This window comes from Theropithecus gelada, chromosome 15 (assembly GCF_003255815.1).
Source record: "Theropithecus gelada isolate Dixy chromosome 15, Tgel_1.0, whole genome shotgun sequence".
In the NCBI taxonomy this organism is placed as follows: domain Eukaryota; kingdom Metazoa; phylum Chordata; class Mammalia; order Primates; family Cercopithecidae; genus Theropithecus; species Theropithecus gelada.
The window spans coordinates 42,515,086-42,535,090 of NC_037683.1; the positions used below are offsets into that span (position 1 = coordinate 42,515,086).

The following is a 20,005-nucleotide window of genomic DNA, read 5'->3' on the forward strand; positions in this document are numbered from 1 at the left end:
GAATCCAGGACTTCATGGAGGAAGGGCTGTTTACCATGGGGCTTAAAGGGTAAGCAGGACTTAGACACAAGAGGGCTGAGGTCTGCAACCTAAGGGGATTCGCGCATGCATGGTCAGTGGTGAAATGAATTACAAAGTATATCTTATAATCTTAGGTGAAAAAATATGGATATAAAAATTATACTTTGATGATTTCTTCCTGAAAAACTTATATCTACAGTATTAATTAATGTCCTGGCAAGAAACAGATGGCATCTTCAGAGCTGACGTCCGATTTAAGGGAAGTACTTCAGGCAGAGTCAATGCAACCAACCAGGGCTACTGCAGGTCCAGGGGCTAGCAATGGTTGGCGTCAGGAGCATCAAGTGCTCTGGAGGACAAGGGAAGGGCAGTGCTACTGGAGGTGGAAGGAGCAGCCGCTTCACACGGGCTCTAATCAAGCCAGGGAGGAGTCAGGGGAAGAAATACCCTGAACTCTTTCTCGCCTTCTCTCTGACTCCTCCTGGGGCCTCCCATTGACTCTCTTTCACAGAGCTCCCATAGGCTCCCTGACTCCCACTGGGCTCCCATTGGCCCGCTGACTCCTGCTGGGCTCTCACTGGTCCTCTGATTGCTGCTGGACTCTCATTGGTCCTCTGACTCCCTCTGGACTCTCATTGGTCCGCTGACTCCCGTTGGGCTTCCATTGGCCCTCTGACTCCCACTGGGTTCTCATTGGTCTCCTGACTCCTGCTGGGCTCCCATTGGCCAAGCCTAGCTGGAAGTCAGAGGACCAGGCCACTCATGTGCTGCCCTATCTGAAAGTTATAATTCCATAAGCAAAGCAGGGCAGAGCAGGCTGGAGCATGTGGATAAAAGCAAATGAGAATAACCAACATTATGAGTTATTATACTAGTTGGATTACTGTACTGGGCATAGGGGTAGTTTTATCACTTCACTCCTTTCCTCACTTTCAATGAAGTTTAGAAATTATTTTGAAAAGCTTAAAGTCCTTGAGTCACTATGAGGGTTCTACAGCAAGCAGCTGCTTTTCAGGCTCTCAGCAGGCGATATTGTCATCTGAGAACTTGGTGGCAATGTAGTGGTTTGGTCCAAGCTGACACATGTGGGTGGAGGGTGAGCTTGTTCAATGTCAGTTTTGCCAGGAGAGGGGCTCTCTTGGGGGCTCAGCACACAGGAGATTTGTTAGCCAGTACCCACAGGAAGGGATGGGAAAGGTGGGACTGGGTGGAGGAAGAAGCTGACACACAATGAAGTTGCAAGAGAGACCTCAGCCAAGTTTGCCCATGGGGAGCTGTGGAGCCAGGATGGCCCTTCAGAGAAGTCCCAAATAGAGACCAGAAGGCTGGGCCAGTCACTGGATTCAGGGAGCCCTGGGGAAGGTGTGTGACCTTGGATGAGGCTGCCTCCTTTATTCAAGGGCAAATCCTGGCAGATGGGGAATGAGTTCCTCTGTCCATTGGAAGATTCTGGCAGTGCACCATAGTATCTCCATTAGAGGGCCCTTAGGAACAAGGGAGTTTAAGCTAAAGGGCCACTCAGACTAGAGCGCACTAACAGGGTGTCTCAAATCTGGCTGTGCAACCGAGATCTCACAGCACTTTGTACAAACACAGATTGCTGGCCTCCCTCCTGTACCAGTGTCTGAATCTCTCTGTTGGGGCCCAGGAATCTGTATTTCTACAAAGCTCCTGGGAAGATGCATATGCACAAGCAGGCTTGAAAGCTGCTGCCCTAAACTCTGAGCCCAAGGGTGGTTGATGTCAGGAGATTTCCAGGTCTGTTTAGTGCTACCAGGCAACTGCTCTGTGCCAAGCCCTGTGCTGGGTTCTGGAACCCTGGAGCTAGGAGCCAGGATCACCAAAGATGGTGCCACCCCGGGAGTCAGGAATGGGGCTAGGTACTGCCTGGGAGCAGCACCTGTCTTGGATTTTGGAAAGGGTCCTTTTTTTGGAAAGGGTCCTGAAAGGGCTGCAGCTGGTGGCTCTCTTGGGGGCTTACTGTTCTGTTGCTGCCATTAAATAAATGGCTTTGGGCAATATTGGTCTAGCGGCAAGAAACTGGGTTTGAGTCCTAGTTCTGTACCTAGACAGTTGTGTGATTTGGGGCAAGTCTCTACCCAGTTTCCCCAGCTGTCCAATAAGGGCTGGTGAGTTGGTGTGTGGCAGCCTGGTTCTGATGGTCTGAGCTTAGCCTGTCTCTCAGGCACGAGGAGTGGGCCTGACAGTGACAGCATTCACTCTGTCTGCTGGACAGAGGGCTCCCTTTGCAGACCTTGGGGCCAGGAGTGAAGGTGGAGTGCATCCTCAGTGTTCCTGTCTCCTTCTTTTGTTACCATTCTCTGATTGTGATGCCCTTGCTTCCTGGATATGTCCAGTTCTGCCATGCTTCTCTTTCCTGTGTGTCCTGATCGCTTGCTTTTTGCCAGGCTTTATATCCAGCATGGACACACAGACAGGCCCCAACACAGTCTCAACTCCCCGGGGCCTCCCAGTCTAGAGAGGGATGCTCAAGCAAGAAAGTCACTCACTGGGTCCTCTCCCTGCAGGAACCACCCAGGGGCCAGGCCAGTGCCACCACCCAAGCCCTTCCTCTCTTCTTCCTCTTCTCTCCCCTCCTGGATGTTTGGAATTCAGAGAGACGTGAGTTTCAGTCTGGGCCCTCTGACTTACTACTTGTAAGGCTTTGGGCAAGTGACTTAATCTTTCAAGTCCCTCATTTTTGAAATGGAAAGAATGGTATCTGCCTTGTAAGATTGTTGAGGATGAAATTCACCCCAGCGTCAATCCTGGTGTGTCACCTGTGGTCCCCTTCCTCCCTGAGGGCTTGGAGTAAGGGATGGGGGTGGGAGAGGAGGAGTGGAAGGAAGGGAAGGAGGAGAGGTGGGTTCTGGGAGCAGTTTGCACCTATGCCTTTTGCTGTCTGTGCCAAGGGGGGTCCCAGCCCTTCAGTTCCTCACCTCATCCCACACCCCAGATCTGAAGCCCTAGAAGAAGGGAGCCAGTGGAAGCAAGCGGTGGGGTTTGCAAATGCTAGCAGCTTAGGATGTCAGAGCGGAACACGAGTTGAGGACAAATCACCCACTTTGGAATCCAGAACTGGAAAGAAAGCTGCTCATAAAAAGTGCAGTGATTTCCCAGGGTCTCAGGAAGGAGTCCTTTAAACTCCACCATGAAGTGCAAAGGTGGATGATTTGATCCCACTGCTCATCCAGCTTGCGGAGCGGCCTGAAGCTGTCCTATTTCTGCAGGGGTGAGAACATGTACCACCTAGGCAGCTCCCCATGGGCAAGTTTGCAACTTCTCAGGTTTGAGAATTTGAGACCTTCCTTGGGGTCCAGTAGTCTCTTCTGTCCTTCCATCTGATGCCTGAATCCCTTCTACAGCAACCCACCTCTGCTTGCATACCTGTCATGGCGGGGAGCTCACTCTCACCTGGGGAAGGGCCCGTCCTTCCTTGGCTCACTCTCTTGTTAGAAAGTTCTGTCTCTGAGGGAGCTAAAATCTCCTTCCTGGTGGCCTCTCCCACTGGTCTTGGCCCTTTCCCTGAGGCCCAGGTACCACGCCAGTCCCCTGGGTTTGGTGGCAGTTCCTCAGGGATGCACGAAGTGATATCTCACAGGCCTAGACTTTCCCATGTGGCCGCCTGCCATCCCCTCCACCATTCCTGGAGAGACAGGAGCAGGGATTGGGCTCAGAGAGCCAGCGAATGGTTTTGAAGTCGGCTTGCTTTGGTGCTTCAGGTGTGATTTCTTAATATCTGTCTCTAGTTTGGTGTCAGAGACTCACTTTGCATATTGCCGATTTCCTATAGAAGTTTCTATTCATCACCTTAACTATATAGCCTCCCTGTTTTATTAATACCCAATGTTTTTGTAAACATTGGTTTGGTCCCTCGAGTCTGGAACAATTAAAGCAATGGGCAGTTTGTCACAAGGAAAGCAATAAGGTCTGATGGCTAATTTCATTCCCCAACAGCTCAGTGTAGCCTGACTTCACCAACTGCTCCTAGAGTGGGTGAGGTCTGGAAAATGAGGGCCAAAGGGAAGACTGGTGGTTGGGGATGCCCAACAGGAAATTTGTGTGCATTATCCAAGAAAGATGCTTGGACCTGGTCCTTCTTCCTCAGGCAGCCCCTGTGCTAGGCATCTGGAGGGGCAGGAGGTGTCCCAGATGGAAGGTGTATGGAATCTCAGGACATTCTGTTTAGCCAAGAAGAGGGATCTGGAGCCCAGGACTGTGGAGTTCAGAGGAGAAGTCAGTGCTAGCCTAGGAACAAGGGAAGACTTCAAACAGCATGTTGGCATTTCAAGATGTGTGTGATCTCAAGGTGAAAGCTTATTGTATCAGTTTCCTGTTCTGCTGCAACAAATCATCGTAAATTTGGTGTCTTTAAACAGCACAAATTATTATCTTATAGTACTGAAGATCAGAAGTTCAAAATCATTGGGTCAAAATCAAGGTGTTCTTGATTTTGGCTGGTTCCTTCTGGAGGCTTTAGGGGAGAATGTTTCCTTGCCTTTCCCACCTTCTAGAGGCTGCCTGTGAGCCTTGGTTCCTGGCCACTTCCTCCACTTTCAAAGCCAGCAGCAGAGCATCTTCGAACAAATTTCTTCCCTGACTCTGACTTTTCTACCTCCTTCCTTCCCTTATAAAGACCCTTGGGATCATGTCAGGCCACATGGATAATCCCAGATGGTTGCTCCATCTCGACGTCCTTAACTTCATCCCATCTGCAAAGTCCCCTTTGCCACATAAGGTAACATATTTTAGGGATTTGGACATGGACATCTTTGGGGGAAGGGCATGACTCTATCCATCACTGATGATTCTTTGGAATTTCTAAAACTGAGAAATCAGTTTTCCATCGGCCTGGCTGATGGAAAGAGGGATTTGATTTGATTTGCAAGCCGGAGCGGCCCCAGTTGCCTTCTTGAAGTTGGGCCGAGGGTGTGTTTCTCCCCTACAGTGTGCGGTTCTGGGAGACATGCCTCCGAGGAGCAGTGGTGGGCTGGGGAGAGGAGCAGCCTGCAGCCTCCTTGCCCTCCCTCTGGAGAACTTTCGTAATACGATGATAGTGCTGAGAGCTGGCATTGTGGGTTGGGTGTGGGGGCCTGTAGCTCTGCCAGGTGGGATCCCTGCTCCCAATTGCCATGTAGGCCAGCTGGACTCCCAGCAGGTAGGAGCTGCCATGAGGGCATGATGTGAGTAGCTGGGCAGGTCTCAGGTCACAGGTGCCTGACACTCTCTGCCATGGTGAGGGAGGCAGGGAACTGTCCCCAGGGAACTCCAGCTGCCCTCAAGCCTCATATATCCCCACAGGGGTGCCCCCAGATCACCACAGCTCTCCCCAGATTTCTTCCTTCATTGGGGCCCTGATAGAGTTCCAGCTAGCTCTGCCCCTGGGACTCACCCCTGCATCTGCAGGCTGGGTCTTCAGCCTCAGCATGCAGCCCAGCCCTTGGGAAGTTGCCTCATCCCTGCGAGACCAGCTCAAGATGGGTCTAGTGGGCTCAGAATATTACCCTCCTCCATCTAAGAGTGGGCGGCCATGGCTTAGCCTCAGCATGCACTCATCCATTCTCTCATTCACCACAGTTGTGAGCACCTACTGTATGCCAGGCACTACACAGGATCCTGAGATCAAAACAAACCAAATGCTTCCCTCCTGGAGCTGACACGTCCATAGGGAAGAAAATGTTATAGCCCCAGTACTCATGGTCACCTCTTTGCAAGTCAACTCAAAGTCAATGACCCGGACTCCTGAGCCCTCCACTGAAGCTCCATGAGGCCAGTGCCCCTGTCCCGGGCACCCACATTTCCACAATGCACCGCTTATGGTCCTCCACTTGTTTCCCTGCTTTTGGTAATTCTGGAGATATAAGAAATACCATATATCTTTGGGACAGACAAATGGTGCCACCAAGTAGAGGGAAACTGGGGTTCCATTCCAGAGGCCTTGACATGTGACGTGAGCATCTAGATTGGACAGGAAGCCCAGGCTTCTCCATGGGAACCTGCCCCAAGTGTATTAGTTTCCTGTGGCTGCTGAAACAAATTGCCACAAACTAGGTGGCTTAAAACAACAGAAATGTATTGTCTCACAGTTCTGGAGGCCAGAGGTCCTAAATGAAGGTGTCAGCAGGCTTGCCCTGGAGTCTCTAGGAGAGAATCCTTGCCTGCATCTCCCAGCTTCTGGTGGCTCCAGGTGCTCCTTGCCAGCAGCTGCATCACTCCACCCTCTGCCTCTGTCTTCATGTGGACTTCTCCCTCATGTCTCTGTGTCCCAAGTCTCCCTTTACCCTTCTCTTATAAGAATCCTTAACATTGGATTTATACAGGATGATCTCATCCCAAGATCCTTCAGTTAATTACATCTGCAAAGACCCTTTTTCCAAATAAGGTCACATTCACAAGTTCTCAGGGTTAGAACTTAGACCTATCTCTTTTGGAGGTCACCTTTCAACCCACTGGCTCTGCACTGTGAACATGCATGGGTCACACACACACATGCACACACACATACACACACACCTGAATACAGCTGGATATATACCCACAGGCATTCCCCAAGTACAGCTATTCCCCTTGTGCAGCAGATCTGATACATATTCAGTTACATACTTGCCCTTTAAATTTTTTTTCACTTACGTTCAAATCTGGTTATGGGTGATTAAGAGTGGACTTATTTGTAGAAATCTAAAAAGTGGGTGGCTCCATTTTTCAAAAGGAATGCTCTCTTCATGAATGCGGATCAGGTTTGGACAGGCAGAAATACACCACACGGATAAGTTTTTAAGCATATGCCTGAAATCTTTGAAAGACCTCACTATCTAGCAAAGCCACCTTCTCCGTCATTAGAAAGCTGTGGGTTTTTTGGCATTGGGCCAAAATCTAATTTCCTGAACCATCTTACCTGTTGGTGCTCCAGCACCATGGGGGTGCCCAGCGCCTTGTGTCCCCCCTGCTACATGATGGCTCTCCGGTGTTTGAAGTCGGCTTTGGTCTACGCCTCTCCAGGCTAATTTTTTAATTAGCTTAAATTAATGGCAGTTCCTGGGGAGCTCCAGCCCCAGTAAAAGTGGCCTGAATTATTCAAAGATTTGAGTGTTTCAAATGCCTGTTTATCCTAATTAGCATCTTAGCTACAACGGTGCCCTCTGCCTCTAAGGAGCCACATTTTAACATGTTCCATATTTTAATGGATTTTCCTTGAATGAACTGTTTAATCAAGTGAAGACACATTTCATGAATGAATAGAAGTAAATCTATAATTATACACTTTAGTCAGGTAAGAGGAGTGACATTTCGGCACAATTCGTGGCTATATATAGCGAGTGCATTTGAATGACAAAGTAGGTTACCTCAGCTTCCATAGGAGAGCTGAGAATTCGCTTTGCTCTCAAGTTCATTTCGTAACCTAATTAGAATTTTCAGAGTTGTAAAGTGCATGTGGTGCAGCCCTGGTTCTTCCCGTCTTCACCTGGATCTGTGCCTTTCTGGATGGTTCCTCTGCTGGTGCAGTGGCCTCATTAGGGAAGTTGTCTGGGGAACTACTGGCCATAGAAGCCAAGTGCCTTGAGATCTCTGGAGCTCTCTGCAGCCCCCAGCCACTGGCTGTGAATTTCACTTGCTCATGGGAGCCTTCTCTGTGTGGGACATGTGGTCTGAATGCGGTAGCAAGTTGCTGTAATAATCTGTTTCTCTATTCTCCCTTTCTTGCTTTCTCTCTCATGTCCTCCTGCCTCCTTTCCTTCTCTCCATTTTCTCCTCTGTCATAGTCAGGGTCTGCTTGGGGTGCTAAGGGCCAGGAGTAGAAGGGCCTGGGGATTAAAGATGAGATGTACCCACTAGAGGGGACAGGAGAGAGCTGGGGAGCAATCCTGGTGCCCTGGGTCTGGAGGAGATGGGGACAGGAGGCTCGGGGGTTTTCAGGCAGGCTGGCAACAGAGCCGTGAGCTTGATGATTCTGTTGCTCTTACCCCTAATCAGTAGCCACTTTAGCTATACGTTGGAAACTCCTGGAAAGCTGTAAAAACACAGATGCCTGGGTCCTATCCCAGAAGTTCTGATTGGTTTAGGATGCAGCTAGGGCATTAGCAGTTTCTAAAACTCCCCAGGTGATCCCAACATGTAGTCCCAAAGTCTTTAGGTGACAGCAGCCCCAGCCAGCATCCTGACCACAACCTCCTGAAAGACCCTGAGCCAGACACCCCCAGCTCAGTTGCTCCCCATTCCTCATGGAAACTGTGGGGGACCGTGGATGCATATTGTTTTAAGCTGCTAAGTTTTGGGATAATTTGTTGCACAGCAGCAGATGGCTAATACAGATTATTAGTTATTCTGAATGTACCCCCAAGCCGATCACTTCGTGCCACCTCCCGTATCGTATCATCTAGCCTCCAGAATCCCTCGCCTGGACCATTGCTGGAGCCCGTCCCTGCCCTTCTTCTTCCCCTCATGTCCCTGCCCCTCAGTGGTCTCACAGCAGCCTGAGCAACTGTTTCAAATCATAGTTCTAATAATGTCACTCCATCACTTAAAACCTCATCATGGGTTACCACTGTGCTTAGGGCCAAGATCTGGTCCTTCATGTGAACTGGAAGGCCTGCCCGGGATGCCCTCACCTACCTCTTTCTCAGTTCATTCCGACAGCCTCCCCCAGGCCCTGCTTTAGGTTCTGCATTAAGCCCACTGGGACATTCTTTTAGTTTCTCCACCAGCTCCCCCCTGTCACAGGACGTACACATGCTGCTCCTCGGCCTGGAGTCCTTCCCCCTGCCATACCTCCTGGTCTGGGGCTGACTCCTCTGCTACAGCCTCTCCCAGAATCCTGCCCCTGAACTTGAGTGCCCTTGTCTCAGTGAACATTTACACATTCCCTGGGACAGTCAGCTGACAAATGCCTCTTGCCCTCACTAGACAGAGATCCAGGAGAGTGAACAGTTTTGGTCATCGTTAGAGGCCCGGTGCTATCTCAGATGGTTCCTGAAATGGAAGAGATGTCAATATCAGAAATGAATGAGTGGGTGAATAAGTGAGTGAATGAAGGAGTGGGACTGGTAGGGACAAACAGAGCCCATTCTGGAAAATCCAAAGTGGTGAGTGGCTGCTCAGGAAGGTGCTTAAGCCCAGAAGCCAGGCAGTGACTGGGCATGAGAGAGAATTTCAGTCCCAGGAATGAAGCAAGAGCTCAGATTGAGAGCCTGAGGTCAGAGAAGGTCCCTTGCCAGGCTCACTGGGGGCTGCACCCCAGGGCTCCTGACCTCAGGCCCCTCACCTTGCATCCATGGAGGGCAGGAGTGTCCAGTACCAAGCAGGGGATCCATAGGAGCCAGGAGTTCACTGGCCCTACCTGTGGGTAGCAGGGAGTTGCAGGGGATGGGAGCCTGGCAGGGCGTGCAGATACAGTCCTGGGGCCCTAAAGCGGAGACAGCGTGGGTGGAGAGAACAGACTGGCCCACACAGTGATTTGGCCCATCAAATCACTGCATGAGGCAGCGGGTCATGCAGTGATTTGATAAACCCAAGGCTGGGTGATTCTAGAGAGAGGGCAGTGCCTGATGTCCTCTGGCAGGTGTTCTGTGTTTAATGGAGAGGTGCAGGTTTCAGAGCAGGGAGGAGGCCTTGCAATGGAGTGGCACTGTGGCCTTCTCAGAAGTGGGGACCAGCCTCCCTAATGGGACAGTGTGGACCCACATTAGGCTTAAACGGGTTACATGAACTCAATTAAACGCTGAGTGAGAAGATTCTTCTGAGTCATTCGTTTACCTACACTCTTTTCCCGATTCCATTTGCTTTCCACCTTTTTCCTCTCATCTCCTTTTCCTCCTCCAACCCCTCCCCTTCTCCCGCTATGTCTTGCAGGCATGGATAAAGACTGTGCACTCCCATGCCTAGTGTGCGGACGGAGGTTGTTTGCTCAGTCAGTTGCAGGAGCGAAGCCATTGTGATGGCTTTATTGGAGTGACAAGTCCCTGTCACTCTCTTCGCCCACAGCCCCGTGAACCAGCTGGGAGGGAGGTTGTGGGCAGACACACTCATCTCTGCTGCTCTGATGGCTGATCTGACCTGGCGGCATTTTCTCCCTGGTCAGCATGAGTGGGGCTGTCCCTACTGCTGGCTTTCCCTCAACGCCACGGATTTCTCCTGGCTCTTAGCTTTATGAAAAATGTGGGACTTCCTAGAACTTGAAGTCTGAGTTGAAGTATTAACAGTCTTGCATTTGGCTGTTTGATTCCCAAAGCTGCACAGGAGCCTGAGGAGTCATTGGTTTCACCCTTTGTGACCTTTACACTCTCCAGCCGGTGCCCATGGTCTCTGTAAAGGGCTCTTGGTCCCTGTCCTAGTCACACCTCTCTCCTCTGAGTGTGAACCACTTTGTCGCTACCCTGATGAAGGCAAGCAGAACTGAGCCCAGGGCTCTATGTGTGGTCTGAGATGGATTGCAGAGGGATTGTCCCTTCCTTCATTCTAGATGTGATACCTTTTAAAATATAGTTCCTGGCCAGGTGCAGTGGCTCACGCCTATAATCCCAGCACTTTGGGAGGCCAAGGCAGGTGGATCACTTGAGGTCAGGAGTTTGAAACCAGCCTGGCCAACATGGCGAAACCCCGTCTCTACTAAAAATACAAAAATTAGCTGGTCGTGGTGGCGGGTACCTGTAATCTCAGCTACTCGGGAGGCTGGGGCAGGAGAATCGCTTGAACCTGAGAGGCGGAGGTTGCAGTGAGCCCAGATCATGCTGCTACATTCCAGCCTGGGTGAAAGAGTGAGACTTTGTCTAAAAAAAAAACAAAAAACAAAAAAAAAACCAGGGGGTGGTGGGGTTCCTAGTCTTAATCACCCTTTGTCAGTTGCCTTGCTCAGTTAATACATTCTGGTCTCTTCTAACCAAGGGGAAAATATCCAAGCCATTAAAATTTTTTTCACACAATTATCAATCATTTACTTAAAATGTATCCTGCTTCCTTTAGAAGGTATTTCTTTAAACATAGAATTACCTGGAGAGCTTGTTAAAACATGGGGTGCTGGACCCCACGCCGTAGTGTCTGATTCAGTAGTTCTGGGCAGGGCTGGAGAGTTTGCATTTTTAGTAAATTCTCAGATGGTGCTGGTGTTACTGGTGCAGGGGCCACTGTTTGAGAACCACTGCTTCAGGGACATGCTTTCTGGCACGAACTCACATGAATGGGCCACACCCGTTCTTGTCACGGGGGTGAGGAGGAGGTGTTGAGTTAACAACTCTTGCCTCCAAGCCTCTTACTGCAGATTATTTATTCCAGGGGCTCTGACCCATCCGTTCCTCTCCATGCCAAATGTTTTCGGCTCCTTGTGGATTTGTTCCTTGGCCAGGTCCTGGATCCACTGTACCAGAAGCGGGGAGAGTTTTCCCTTTGGGTAACCCCAGAGGCCCTGGCCCGTAGGGAGCCCAGTCCTTCCTCACCTCCCTCCCAGCAGCCCTGGGTGCCTGCTCACAGCTCTCCTCACTGCCTGTCAGTCTGTGTCTCCTGCCCTCCTGGGGCTCCCTTCCAGGTGAGGGGCAGCCTTCTAACCTCCCCTGCCCATCATTTCCCATCTCTCCCCATCCCTCTCAGGATGCCCAGAGCTTTCAGCAAATCAGACTCCTGGTGGCTGCCTCACTTGGCCCAATATGCAGATTAGGCCCCCAGGGGCACCCCCTGCCATACTTTGTGTGTGTGTGTGTGTGTATGTGTGTGTGTGAGAGTATGTTGTGTGTGTGTGACTGTATTTTATTAGGAATTAAGAGTTTTTCCTTTCTGAGAAGAACATACTTCTATTTTTATGCAGGAGATTAATAGATAAAAGGAAATCATTTTGCAGAAATGAAATTAATGGCAAGACATTGGCTCCAGTTTTTGTTTGTTTGTTTTTGTTTTTTGAGACAGAGTCTTGCTCTGTTGCCCAGGCTGGAGTGCAATGGTGCGATCTTGGCTCACTGCAACCTCTGCCTCCCAGGTTCAAGTGATTCTCCTGCCTCAGCCTCCCAAGTAGCTGGGATTACAGGCACATGCCACTACTGCCTGGCCAATTTTTATATTTTTAGTAGAGACGGGGTTTCGCCATGTTGGCCAGGCTGATTTTGAACTCCCGACCTCAGGTGATCCAACCGCCTTGGCCTCCCAAAGTGCTGGGATTACAGGCGTGAGCTACCGCACCTGGCCTGGCTCTGTTTTAAATAAGAGATAACTGCAGTTACAGAAGGAAACCCAGGTATTTACAAATTTTCTTAGTAAATCTTCCATCAGTGTACTAAAGGGTCTTTCTACCCACTTAAGGAGCATGTAAATTTTTTTCCCTTGTGAGGAAGATCTATTACATTGTTTCTTTTCTATGCTTTTGTTACCTTAAAATGTCATTTATAATATTACTGATTGCCTCCATTTGCTTTCCCCAGAAAGTCCATTAGGATAAATACTTCAGGTGAGCACAGACTCCTTAGTGCTGAGATTATGGGCGGTGAGTGGCTGACCTCACTGACCATCTGTTCTGGTCTGTTCTGGTTCCCTGGGCCTCTGAAACTGTCCACATCTGGCAGAATCCAGAAGAGCCAGCCAGGACTGGGAATCACACTTCAGTTTCCTCATCTGTGAAATGAGGGGAGGGATGAGATGACATCTAGGGTGTGTTTTGTCTGTTTGTTTTGAGGTCTGATCACCTATAAAACGTTTTATTCTGCCATGTTTATATATAGCTTTCATGCACACATTAGTACACACATGTGGATACCCAAGCCGCTGCTGCCTTGATGCTTTGCCATTTGCCTGGGAATGATCACTGCAACTTCTAAGTGGTGTGTAGAACTTTAGAGTTTACAAAGCCATTCCACATCTTCAGTGTTTTTGGTGGGCCTTGAGTCAGCCCCGTGAGCTACTTGCTGTATTGCCCCCATCTTATAGGTGTGAAAACTGAGACTTCAGAGCTTGAGTAGTTTCTCAGAATGTGGGTGCCATGCAAGTGGAGAGCCAAGGCTTGACTGTGTGTTTTCAGGAGCTCACGCATTGAGCTCCTCCCAGGAGGGCCACGTGTGCATGTTTTCCCTGTTTAATAATGACTGTTGTTCCACGACACCCTCGTGATGCTCAGAACTCGTCATGGGACCCACCTGTATCCAAAAGGATTTGAGGCAGCAGAAATAAACTCCAATGGAAAAGTTAACTTTCCCCCCGCATTGACTAGTCACCAATCTTCCATCAAGTTGAGGTAAAAACGAAGGATGGACAAGGATCCCCCTGACTGGGACAGCGTCTTTCTTTGTACAAAACATTGATCGCAAGGCATTTCAAGCATTCAGAGTAAAATAAACACCCATGGACTTGCTAGCCGGAATGATTACATGTTCACATTGGCTCCATTTACTTCATGTTTCTCTCAAAGAAATAAAAGATGGCAGCTCCCATCACAGTCTCTTTTGTCTCCCTTCCTTGATGGTAACCATCCTGTGACATTTAGGGCCAGATTATCCAAAATTCTCTGATGGATACATTACAAGGATCCACCAAGTGTTGAAATAAGAAGTTCTTTTTTATTGTGGTACAATATACATAACAGAAAACTTGTCATTTTAACCATTTATAAGGGTACAGTTCAGTAGCAGTAAGTATATTCACATGTTGGTGCAACTATCACTACTGCATCTGCAGAACTTTTTTTTTTTTATCATTCCACACTGAAACTCTGTGCCCATTAAACCATCACACCTCCTCCCCTCCTCCCCTCAGCTGCTGGTAACCACCATTCTACTTTCTGTCTCTATAAATGTGACTAATCTGAGTATCTCGTATGAATAGGTCATACAATATTTGTCCTTTTGTGTCTGCCTTATTTCACATAGCATGATGTCTTCAGGGTTCATCCGTGTTGTAGCATGTGTCAGAATTTTATTCCTTTTGAAGGCTGAATAATATTTCACTGCCTGTATATACCACAGCTCGTTTATCCATTCATCGAGCAGTGAATGTTTGGGTCGCTTCTACCTTTTAGTTACAGTGAACACTTGCCCTTATGAACATGGGTGTAAATTGTCTGTCAAGTCCCTGCTTTCAAGTTTTTGGGTATGTGCCCAGAAGTGGAATAGCTGGATCATGTGGTAATTCTATATTTACTCTTTTGAGGGGCTGCCGTACTGTTTTCCACAGCAGCGGCAGCGGCAGCATTTTACATTTCCACTAGCAATACACAAGGGTTCTAGTTTCTCCACATCTTCACCAACACTTGTGGTTTTGCTTTTTGGTAATAGCCATGCTAATGGGTGTGAACAAGAAGTGCTTAAAGCATCTCCTAAAGAGGAAGAAACTGAGGCCCAGAGAAGGGGAGGATCACATGAGAGGTTGAGGTCACAAGCAAGTCAGTGATACAGCAGGAACTAGAAGCTGGATCCCCTAACCCCAACCTAGTTCTTGCTACCAAGACACAAAGTCCAGTTTCCATCACTCTATGTCAGAGGATGCGCAGCCACGGCCACAGGCCAGATACAGACTTTAAGTTTATGTGGTTCGGTCCTTACTTTGTTTTTTGTTTTTTTTTTTTTTTTAATTCAAAATAGTATCCACATTTAAAAATTAGGGGATTTTATATTTTAAAAGTCTGAATTTCTGATTTTCCCCCTAAAAATCAGAAGGTCTGGTAACCCTCAACCCATGTTCTAACTCAGCAACCAACTGTTGCTGTCTTTTGTTTTGTTTTGCTCTGTTGAGACAAGGTCTTGTTCTGTCACCCAGGCTGGAGTACAGTGGCATGATCATGGCTCACTGCAGTCTTGAACTCCTGGGCTCAAGTAATCCCACTGTCTTGGCCTCCCAAAGTGCTGGGATTACAGGTGTGAGCCCATGCCCAGCCCTATCATTCTGTAATGTCCTTCCACACAGGCTAGTTCACACACTGGCTGGTCCTGGTAACACTGGAGTTTGCAGCCCTTTGCTTTTCACATCCATAGATATTCCTCATTCTGTGTGTCAGTAGACACATAGTTATGTTTAACATCACAGGCAGGTTCCATACTTCTTTCCTCTTTCCTCTACTCTGTATTGTCTTTGAATATCTTAGCTATTTCCTCACCATAAAAGTGAAATAATGTTGCAAATAAATAATGCAACATATTAACAAAGACGTAATTGAATAGCCTGATTTGGAGACAGTGTGATGTGGTGGAGAAACACCAGCAAAGGTGCTAATCTTGACTCTTGCAGGAACTCCCTGGGCAATCTTAGAAAGTCCCTAACCTGTCTGGCCTCCTTGTATCCATGTGTCAGTTGCAGGGTGGGACTGGGGAATCCTCAAGTTTTCATGGGCCGGTCTAGTTAATAATGTAAAACAAAACCACTCACTTTGCATTGTCGGTGGAGTAGAGAAACTCGCTTTGCCCAGTTGACTTCCCCAGGATGACCCCTCTGAACTGACCCTTCCTGTGGTCCCCAGCACACCCACCCTCTGCTTTCTCTTTGCTGACAGGTGCGGAACGACCTGACTGGCGTTCTGTATGGCGAGGACATTGAGATTTCAGACACCGAGAGCTTCTCCAATGATCCCTGTACCAGTGTCAAAAAGCTGAAGGTAGGTGTGGCTAGCCACAGGGTGAATGGCAGACTGATCTCAATGCCCTGGGTGCCCAAATTACCTGACTATGAAAGAGCCTCAAGTATGGTCTGGGTCTCAAGTTCATTTCCACCTTGGCATCCCAGACAGGAGAAGCTCCCAGGAATTGGCTTCCCTTGGCTTTTCCTTCCTTGCTGTCCAACACTGGCCAGAGGTGCTGGCTGCAGGTGCACAGCCACTGAGCACTTTCCTGATGGTTTTATATCTCTCAACACAGTGTCAGGGGCATGCAGGGCACACATGATTATCATGTCTGTTTTGAAGAGGCACAGAGAGAGGAACTGTCTTGCAGAAAGACCACAGCAAAGAAGTCTTGTTGTTGCAGCTGAAAGCCCAGGCTCCTGACCCCTATCCGGTGATACTCACTTTAGAAACAGGGTCAACTAGAAGTTTCCCCAGTTGTAAGTCAGTCTCTAACTTTCATTTGTCCATTCATTCTGCAAACTCTTTCAAACAGCTTTTATAAACCAGACCCTCTCCTGGGCTCATAGACATCATCGGCCTTGACCTTGTCCTCATATTGCTCCCAGCATTAGTGAAGAAGACAGAGAGACCTCTCAGGGGAAACAGGAACAAAGGGGCCTGGCAACAAAGGGAGGAAGTGACTCATCCCACCTGGGGAGAGGGCTCAGACAAGGCTCCATAAAGAGCCAACATTTGGTGGTGGAGGAAGAGAGGGATCCCCTCCTACAGGAGCCCGGCATGGTAGGAGGGAAGATCAGAGGGTAGGGTAGGCATGCTCATCATGGCTTAGGATCAGCAGGAATTCCACAGAGGCAGAAGTACCTGGAGTGGGGTAGAAGGGAGGCTGAAACAGAAGTCAGTTCCCAGGAGCCTTGAATGCCAAGCTTAGAAGTTTGATCTTTTATCCTGGGGACTTCCTGGAGGTTTGTAAGCAGATGCCAGTGTCATCAGAGCTATCAGATTCCTCTTTCCCTCTCCTCCATTCCTTCAGGCACTCCCTTGAAGTCAATGGCATGGAGACCCCAGATGCCAACTGCAGATATGTCCCTTCTGTCTCGTGTGGGTCCCAGGTTACACCAGTCAGAGCAGGTAGCAGCTTACAGCAGTTGCCTTCTAAATCCTCCAGTTCACAGATGGGGAGCCCAAAGCCCAGAGAAGGGGAGCAAGGAAAGCAACATATCAGTTGTCTACCACCTCCTTCAGAGCAGACACAGAGCCTGCGGGTCACATTTCAGCCTCGGGAGCCTCTGCAGATGAGGACACAGTAGTCAGGGAAGGGCCTGTTTGACAGCCGAGGTGGCTGGAGCCAGGTCTCCCCCTTGCAGTGTCACAGGCTATGTGGGGCCTGGAGGATTCAGGGGTGGGGTGGCTGCTCTGCAGGAAGCATCTGGGGCAGGGTTGGGAGAGGAGGGGAGGGCCTGCAGCTGCGCTGACGTTCTCATGCCACACGCAGAGGCATCTCCCCATGCAGGGCACTTGAAATAGCTCCCTGAGCTCCAGAGGCCCAGTATCTACAGACTTTAATGTTTAAAGAACCTTTGTGTGCAGAGCAGAGATACTAGTTGAAAGTCAGCAAGAAACTGGGGATGAAACTGGGCTCTCTGCCCATCAACCAACCAACTCCGACAGAAGTAGCACCGACATCAACCATAATGAAAATAACAGCTGAAATAGCCACCTTTCCAGTGCATTGACCACAGGCCAGGCCCTGTGCAGAGCCCTTCACTTTATTTGCTCATTTCATCCTCCCCAACGCCCTCAGATGGAGGGAATTTTTGTATTCCTGTTTCACAGATGTGGACTCAAGACTCAAAAAGGTTAGCAACTACCCCAAGACACCCAACTGAAAAATGGTGGGTTGGGATTCAAACCCATGTCTGGGCAATGTCATGGCCCAGCTTTCTCCACTGCCCTGCATGTACTTCTGAGAAAGGATTCTGGCATCACATAAGCCAGGAGAGCAGCACCAATGACAGAGTCCTCATCTGTTGGCAAAGGCTCCCCTCACCCAGACACCTGCACAGCTCCTTCTTGTGCCTCTTGCAGTCTTCGTCCAGTCACCCCCTTCTCCCAGAGGCTTTCCCTGAACACTTTATTTAAAAATTGAAATCCCTGTTCCTCCAACTCCCATTTGCCCCTTTCTGCTAATTTTCTCCTCCATTTCACTGATCGATACCTATTTTCATTTCCTGGGACTGCTGCAACAAAGTACCACAAACTAGGTGGTTTATAACTACAGAACGTGCTCTCTCTAAGGCTTAGGACTCTTCCATGCCTTTCTCTTGGCTGCTGGAGTCACCGGTAATCCTTGGCAGTTTGTGGCTCACCACTGCATCACACCAATCTCTACCACATATGGCATGTCCTCTCTTCTCTTTATATTGTCTTTTTAGGACACTGGTCATGTTAGATAAGAGCCTCCCCTATTCCAGTATGACCTTGTCCTAACTAGTTACATCTGCAATGACCCTGCTCTCAAATCAGGTCATATTCTGAGGTACGAGGGGTTATGACTTCAGTATACACAATTCAACCTCTAACAGTATCTGGCCTTCTATTCATTTTACCTGGTACTTTATCATCTGTCTCCTCCCATTAGAATGTAAGCTCCAGGAAGCAGAAATTTCTATCTGTCTTGGTCACTCTTCTATTTCCCATCACCTAAACCCCAACCTAATTTGCTCAACTGTTTGTTGAGTGTGTGTGAATGAAATACCAAGTCTGGACAAAATGCACCAGAGGATACAAGGATATAATACTCAGGAATGACGGGAAGGTAGTTACTTTTGGAAACCTCAGAGGAAAAGCAAGTTTCTGAGTTCTTGTGGGTTAAGATGGAGAAGGAGGTACAGAGGACAGGCAAGAAAACCAGATATCAAATGGTAGAACTGGAATCTGCATTGGAGGTAGTAGAGAGCAGAATTAAAGCTAAGAAAAATAAGAAATCAATAAGGTGGAGGGCAAACTTGAGATACTTTCCCAAAATTCAGAGGAAATCGCCAAAGAGATCAATCCAGTGAGATAAAGGATAACAGTTGTGGATACTGGAGAAGGGAGTTTTCCTAAGGGAAAACCAGGACAAAAACAGAACCAAAATCCAAAGCAGTAGAAATGGTAGCAATGAGCACACCTACCATTCAGATTTTGGTCCCTAACACCATTCTCCAGTAAAAGGAACCAGGGCTCCTTAGACAAATGGGTGGTTCTATGGGGCAGGAAATAGACAAGATGATTCTGGGGTATTTTGTAACACCAGAAGGTAAGGAGTAATACACATACTGGTGGGGCTGTATCAAGGCAGTACAGTTGCTGATTGACAGAGCTCCCAGTGGCCAAAGCTGGAACAATTTGAACACAAAAATTAAAGTAGTATTAGAATATAACCCAAAGTATAAAGTAAATCTCCACCAGTTTACTCTTACGTAAATGATTGACTAATAAATGGGAGAGCATAGGCAAATCTCCTACACAGAAGAATTCAAAATAACTTACATAGATACCTCACACTCCAAAGAGGTAGGTCATAACTACACACTTCTTAAGTTACTTTGTTCCAAAGGGTACAGTAGGAAAAGAGGGGGGATAAAAAAGAATAACTTGACAGTTGAGAAACCTGACAAACGTTCCCTGAGCCAGGCAATCAAGGTCAACGTCAGCAGTGATAAGTCACATTGAAAGCTCCCTTGACATAATGTGACGGAAATAACTTTACCTCTGTGGTCTTCTTCCCCAGATCCCATAACCCCAGTCTAACCATGAGAAAAACATCAGACAAATTACAGTTGAAGGCCATCCTACAAAATACCTGACCAATACTCCCCCAAACTGTCTAGTTCATCAAAAATAGAGAAAGCCTGAGCCAAAAGGAGCTGAAGGAGGCATGACAACTAAATACAATGTGGTATATTCTAGATGGGATCCAGGAATAGAAAAAGGATGTTTGAGAAAAAGACTAAGGAAATCTGATTAAAGAATGGGCTTTAGCTAATAATAACATCAATATTTATTCATTGTGACAAATGCACAAAATGCTAATATAAAACATTAATAATAGGGAAAACTGGATGAGGGGTTGTATGGGAACTCTGTATACAGTCTCCACAATTTTTCTGTTTTCAAATAAGAAGGTTTTTTTTTGTTTTTTGTTTTTTTTGTTTTTAATAGGAAACAAGCTTAAGTGGGCTCAAGATAGACTTAGAACTGTAGATTGGGCCATACAGAATTTCCATTATTCTACAATTTTTGAACTACAAAATCAACAATTTTATATGGAAATGTACAGACTATATGAGCAAACTAGCCAGCTTCTGCAGAACTGGTGAAAAGAGAGTCATACTTAGACAGGTTTTGCCAAAATTTTGACATACTTAGTGGAGAAAATCTTACAAATATCTAGGCCAGGAAAAAAACAAACTTCCCATAGAG

At 48.0% G+C, this 20,005-nt stretch overlaps 1 protein-coding gene across 1 annotated transcript in view; it reads left to right on the forward strand.

Moving 5' to 3' along the window:
• GABBR2 (gamma-aminobutyric acid type B receptor subunit 2) overlaps positions 1-20,005 on the forward strand; it is a 426,464-nt gene that overhangs the window by 198,153 nt on the left and 208,306 nt on the right. The window contains exon 4 of the mRNA XM_025360393.1: positions 15,473-15,574. Within this exon, the coding sequence (XP_025216178.1) occupies positions 15,473-15,574 (102 nt within the window). The remainder of the gene's footprint in view (positions 1-15,472; positions 15,575-20,005) is intronic.